Source organism: Pygocentrus nattereri, chromosome 1 (assembly GCF_015220715.1).
Source record: "Pygocentrus nattereri isolate fPygNat1 chromosome 1, fPygNat1.pri, whole genome shotgun sequence".
NCBI lineage: Eukaryota > Metazoa > Chordata > Actinopteri > Characiformes > Serrasalmidae > Pygocentrus > Pygocentrus nattereri.
The window spans coordinates 27425837-27432524 of NC_051211.1; the positions used below are offsets into that span (position 1 = coordinate 27425837).

The 6688-nt window shown below is 40.4% G+C and overlaps 1 protein-coding gene across 1 annotated transcript in view; it reads left to right on the plus strand.

Annotated features, from left to right (window-relative positions):
* The window catches only part of aebp2 (AE binding protein 2), a 25821-nt gene extending 20457 nt beyond the window's left edge, over window positions 1-5364 (plus strand). Inside the window, exons 7-8 of the mRNA XM_017682120.2 lie at window positions 1200-1313; window positions 4506-5364. Coding sequence (XP_017537609.1) covers window positions 1200-1313; window positions 4506-4518 — 127 coding nt within the window. The 3' untranslated portion in view covers window positions 4519-5364. The remainder of the gene's footprint in view (window positions 1-1199; window positions 1314-4505) is intronic.
* The last annotated feature ends 1324 nt before the right edge of the window (window positions 5365-6688 follow it).

The following is a 6688-nucleotide window of genomic DNA, read 5'->3' on the forward strand; positions in this document are numbered from 1 at the left end:
TGCTTGCTTTCTCGCTCATTCTCTCATTACACCTATTCTTCATGATCTGCTCACTTACAAAGCTGCTTGTCTGACCTTCTCCTTCCCTGTCAGTCCACCCATGCTCACTGTCTTCACCTGATTTACTAACTGTTCCTCCATTCAGTCTTCATAGTTTTGGTAATCGAGCATTTTCAAGATTTGCTCCTTGTTTGTGGAGTTCTTTTCCTCCACTAAGTCTGGTAGTCTAATTCTCTATCATGCTTAAATCAATCTCAAAGGCCATCTCTTCTCTCCAGGCCTGGATCATCCAGTGTTTTTTATGAATGTGTGCTCAGGGACAGGAGCCACCAGAGGGACCCCACAAGCAATTATGAGAAAATCTAAATAGCTGTTTTTGACTCAAGATGGGAACTTTACTTGCTTAATAATGAAGGAAAAAAAATTCTAACTGTCATTGTGTTAAGGCCAGTTGAATTCCTGAAGCTCTCTATGACTTTTCTAAATGACCACTTAATTTTCTGTCAAACTTTCAATCAAGTTATGCAGTCTGCCATTACCTCGTTTGCTGCTCTTTTGTCTTTATAGATATTTCGGTTGTTCCGTTTTAACACGCACAAGTCCAGCAAGCCACTGCTTTTATTCAGGCAACTCTATAACTACTACAGTGTACTGCTTATAGAGTGAATTTTTTGGTGTGTGTATTCACTTGATTTCACTTTTGATATGTGTTTATAATACAGAGGAGGCATGTCAAACTGCTGACCTTCTGGGCCAAAGTGCTGCAGAGATTAGCATTTACCCTCATCTAATGCCCTGAATTCAGTTCATGAAGGGCTTGCTCATTAGCTGAAGAGCTGAATCAGGTGTGTTTAATGAGGAATTGTGCTGAAATATGGTGTGTTTTGGCCCACAAACACTGGATCCTGATACATGTGATATAAAGTGAAATAAGCAGAATTTTTAAGCATGTGATCCTGTGTAGGGTTCTGTGATGGGTTGTGAACAGTGTTCATGAAATCTGCTGTTGTATAGTGTGCAAAAGATCACTTGGTATTAAAAGCTGTGTGGCATGTAGGAGGCAGAGAAGCATTTATTTGTAGCCCGTGCAAGACCTTTTAACTGCTGCTGTTTGCTCGTGTGGCCTAATGGCCATGTCCTCTGATGTTAGACTTTCCGTATGTTAAGCTCCTCCTTTTCTCTTCCTCTTCTCTGTACAGACTGCCAGATTCATGGGTGAGTGAGAGCGACCGGCCACAGATGAAGACCAAAGTGGTGCACCTCTCCCAATTGCCCCAGGACACAGCTGTGCTACTGGACCCCAATATCTACAGGTCAAGGATAGCAAAGATGCCTTGCTAATTTTGGTCTTTGGGCAAATTACACTTCATTAGTGTCCTTATAAAAAGAGACTTTGTTAAGCACAGGGCCATTTTTTAATAGATTTTGTCAGATTGACCTTTGTCAGGGTGGGTGATATTGATATTTATATAGATATCCTTATCATGGTAATTTACCTCAAGCTGAGCATTCACTACTTTAATGATAATTACAAAGAGAAGTTCCCAAAAAGCTCCCAGGTGGCATAGCCATCTAAAGTTTGGTCTTATTGTTCCCCGATCAAGTGTGAAATTTGGTGATCACGTTCAAAAGTAGTCTAGGAACACAATCATTGTTTGTTTTTTGTTAATCATTTCTTTTGTTAATGTTTTAGGGAGATTGTGCTTTAATATATTCAAAAGTACAATATTTCAGCTGTATTATAACTCAATCAGTATTTTGGGTCCAGCAAATTAGAAAGCATTCCACAACATGCTCCTCATTCCACTGATCACTTATTATAATCAAAATTTACTGATAACCAGAAAATGGGCTATAGCTAGCTATAGATAGCTTCACAGTATCTCTCAAAAGTAAGTACAACCCGCACATTTCTGCAAATATTTTATATCTTTTCATGGGACAACACTATAGAAATGAAACTTGGGAAAAACAAAGTAGCCAGTAGTGTGTACAGCAGTACAGATGTACTGTCCTCTGAAAATAACACAACCATTAATGTCAGTATAGCTGGCAACACAAGTGAGTCCACCTCACATTGAATATGTCCAAATTGTGTGACCGCCATTATTATCTAGCACTGCCTGAACCCTCTTGGGCTTGGAATTCACCAGAGCTTCACAGGTTGCTACTGGAATCCTCTTCCACTCTTCCATGATGACATCACTGAGCTGGTGGATGTTTGACACCTTGCATTCCTCCACCTTCTGCTTGAGGATGCCCCACAGGTGCTCGATTGGGTTCAAGTCGGCAGACATACTTGGCCAGTCCATCACCTTCAGCTTCCTTAGCAAGGCGGTTGTCATCTTGAAGGTGTGTTTGGGGTCATTATTGTGTTGGAAAATGCAGTTTCCGAAGGGAGGGGATCATGCTGTGCTTCAGAATGTCACAGTACATGTTGGAATTCATGTTTCCCCTCAATGAACCGCAGCTCCCCAGTGCCAGCAGTACTCATGCAGCCCCAGACCATGATGCTACCACCACCATGCTTGACTGTAGGCAAGAGACAGTTGTCTTGGTGCTCCTCATCATTTGTTGAAGCTGTATGACACTGAACACATGGACGTGGCTTCTTTGGTTGAACCTGTCAACCAGTGGAACCTGTCCTGGAACTGCTGTATGACCTTGGCCATCATTCTGTCGCTCAGTTTCAGGGTTTTAGTAATCTACTTATAGCTTCTAGGCCGTCTTTGGAGTTTGTGGAGAGCAACGATTCTATTTCTCATATCCTCAGAGAGTTCTTTGCCATGAGGTGCCATGTTGAATATCCAGTGGCCAGTATGAGTGAATTGTACCCAAAACACCAAATTTAACAGCCCTGCTCCCCATTTACACCTGGAACCTTGTAACTCTAATGAGTCACATGACACCAGGGAGGGACGACGACACAATCGGGCACAATTTGGACATGTTCACTGTGAGGTGGACTCACTTGTGTTGCCAGCTATTTAGACATTAATGGCTGTGTGTTGAGTTCTTTTCAGAGGACAGTAAATCTGCACTGCTGTACAAGCTGCACACTGACTACTTTAAATTATATGCAAGTTTCATTTCTATAGTGTCGTCCCATTAAAAGATATATTTGCAGAAATGTGAGGCGTGTACTCACTTTAGTGAGATACTGTAACTTCACACCTCACACATATGAGTGCTGCACACTGATATGCTGATAAATTACCTGACTCAAATGTGTCAGATCAACTTATATTAAGTAAGTTAAATTAAGTTCTTACACACTAATTGTTGATTACAGTGCAGGCTTGTGGTTGAATAATGACCCAAGAAATTAAATGGCTAACATTTATTTTAGCAGCAATTATACAGGGGTTGGCAACTCGCTGAAGAAGAGGGAGGTAACCTAGACAAGTTGTCGGTTTAGCTAGGAGCCTATAGCCTAGCCAGTCATTTAGCAAACTTGACAAGGGCTTTATTAGAATTCACTTTTTGTACAGGTGGTGACTTCTTTACTGCATATCTCACCAATTTTTAGTCTCTCATTTTTCTTATTTTTTTGTCCATGTTCAGTTGCTAGGCTTTATCCACCTCCTTAATTGTCACCTAATCTAAGCTTTCTCTGAAAAGGCTGATGATATAATGAACTGCACAAAATTACAGTTTCTTCTAGACTCTAGGCTCACCAGTTATATAGTCATTTCTCCACCAGATGGCACCAGTCACTGCAAGTAACAGGGGTAGTCCATTATGAGTTTATCACTGGGCAAACAGAACATGATTAAATAATTAAGTAATCAGGGGGTTGTGTGGGGCAGTTTCTGCTTCATGTTTTAAGCTGGATAAGGCTAGTATATGACACAGATACATGCAGCAGTGTTTGTTTACCCTGCTGTTTAGTAGCAAACTAGTAGACAGTTGACAGCTAAGTGACAAGTTTCTGATTACAGTTTAAAACTCGCACATATTACTGCATGAACAATGCACTAAATACTATGTATCTCTGAAGTTAGAGAGCAAGAAAAGTGATCAGTTGTTGTTTCAACAAATAGATCTGGAGTGGTCATTGTTTCTTTGCTGTATCCATTGTGATCTTGTACAAGCAGGTCTGTCATAATCTGTATAATCCCCTGTTCCTTATTTGTGCTTTGTGAGGAGTTTGTTTATGTGGCCTGTCTACATGACCTTTAGTTGCTTTGGAATGCAAGGCATTTTGAGTATGTTGGTCAAGGCATGCATTTTTGTGGGTGGAAGAGTGTGTATCAGTGCATGTTAATGATTACATGCAGCTCCCTGCTTCCCACACAGCCCACAATGAAACACGCGCTACAAAAGAAAGCCTAGAGAGCGTCACAGACATCTGTAGAGGGTTAACTTGGAATATATGACCCGTGTTCTTCACCTCATTTACTGATCCTCACATTTGCTTTAAATATGTCACTTATTTCATGTCCCTTTGTGTGTGTAAGCGCATTTGTTTGCCTGACTGAGTTGTATGTTTTGCTTGTTTTCAGGATGTTTTTGTAGAAGTGGAGGAGCTCCTTTGTCATCGCCTGCTGACGTTCCCCAACTGAAGTGGACGAATGGATCTTTGGAGGATTTTCTTTTAAGGCTCCTACTTGACCCATCAGCTCTCTTTGTCTTTTTCCCCCCTTTTTAATGCTCAAAGTCTGCCCACGCATGCAGTGAAGTTTGTGTGTTTTCGACCCTGGAAGAGAGGAACAAAATTCACACAACAGCAAACTCTGTGGTGCTTGACTTTTTCTTGGAAGACTTTTTTTTTTTTTTTTTTTTTTTTTTTTTTTTATATACCACCTCAAGAATGAACCTCCCGTCGTCCACAGCCCTCTTAAGCTTTATAGAAGTCCTGTAGACAAGTTTGTTGAGAAAGTGCCCATGTAAATATCCCTGGAGATTTCCTGGAGATTTGTAATATATTTTTGTACTGCAAAATTTTACTGTACTGTAGATAGTTGTAATATTCCACAAGCTTACTGTACAGAATGATGGAATAGTTAGACGATTAGCTAATTTTTTAAAAATAAGACTGTCAAAGACTAGATATAGTGATCCCCTTCTCGGTCCAGTCGTTGTCTCGTACTGCTGCATCGCACTCTGATGATAATAGATAAGGATGATGTTAATTTTAATGTGTGTGCTCTTTGTATGTGACCTCTACTCAAGCTATTTACAAGCCAAGGACCATGCATACATCTCAAAGGAATGGTGCTACAGCTAACACTAGCATTTTAGACTTGTATAGAAAAGCTTTTAGATTGATGATGGTGGTGCTCTTTAGTTCATGGAGTACTCCGCCCCACTGTACTGTTGGATCCTAACTTTGTCTTTGTAGTAAAGCAAAAATTGATGCAAGTTTTGGTACCGTTGTTTTTGTGTGTTTGTTTGCATGCGTGTCTTGTGCTGAGTTCGCTCTGTTGCTTAGCTCCAAAAGGCAGCGATCCCGGAGTGAATCCATTGACGTTCATTGTGCGCAGGTCTAGTGTTAGCACTGAGACCAGCCTATGTAAAATCTCCTGGTTCTCACACAGGACTCTTGTTTATTGGGAATGCAGAGGCCAGGGGCATCTGGGAGTCATTTCTGTCGGCCCAGATTTGTAGGCGCTGGGGAGGAGGGGCTTGATGAAGAGCCAGCCAGTGGCCACGGCTCAGCGACAGCTGCCCTGGCCAGCCCTCTGTAAAGACCAGAGGACCATTACTGTCTACTTTTAAAGAGCTGCCGTAGATACCTGTCTCATACACATGGTTTGTCAGCAGTAATGTCAGTAGCATTTTGCTTTCCTTGAATTTCATGTTCTTGTCAAAATACTACAGTACATTTAGCTCCAAACGTATTTAAATAAGTTTTGAATGACCAAAACAAAAATATCTTTCAATCTATCTAAAGAGAGCTATTTGTTGTTAATGTATGCATACACACAATCTGTGGAAAAATATAGCCTAATGGTTTTGAGTTCAGATTAAAAATAAAAATTGCTCTCACATTAAACAAACTGCCATAAGATGTTTTTCAACTGTTGGGTGCTGTCAGTGCTGAGTGGAACAATATTGACTTGTCGTTCTGTACAAGACTGTCCACAAGTTTACCCACAACTTTCAATGTTAAAAGAAATCAAAGGCAAAATCTATTTAATCTCATACAAAGTTACTTTTTGTATTTAATTTGTGCTAATTTACTGACAAATTTTAGTTGGTTAGACCATATATATGATGTCTTGGTGGGTGTGTGTGTGTGTGTGTGTGTGTGTGTGTGTGTGTGTGTGTGTGTGTGTCATACAACCCCAAATACAATGAAGTTGGGACATTGTGTAAAACAAATAAAAACAGAATACGATGATTTACAAATCCTTTTCAACCTATATTCAACTGAATACACTACAAAGACAAGATATTTAATGTTCAGATGAATAAACATCATTGGTTTTTGCAAATATTCACTCATTTTGAATTTGATGCCTGCAACACGTTCCAAAGAAGTTGGGACTGGGACAGTTGAGGAATGCTTAAAAAACACCTGTTTGGAACATTCCACAGGTGAACAGGTTCATTGGAAACAGGTGAGTGTCATGATTGGGTATAAAGGGAGCATCTCTGAAAGCCTCAGTCATTCACAAGCAAGGACGGGGCGAGGTTCACCACTTTGTGAACAACGTTGTTAAGAACAATGTTTCTCAACGTG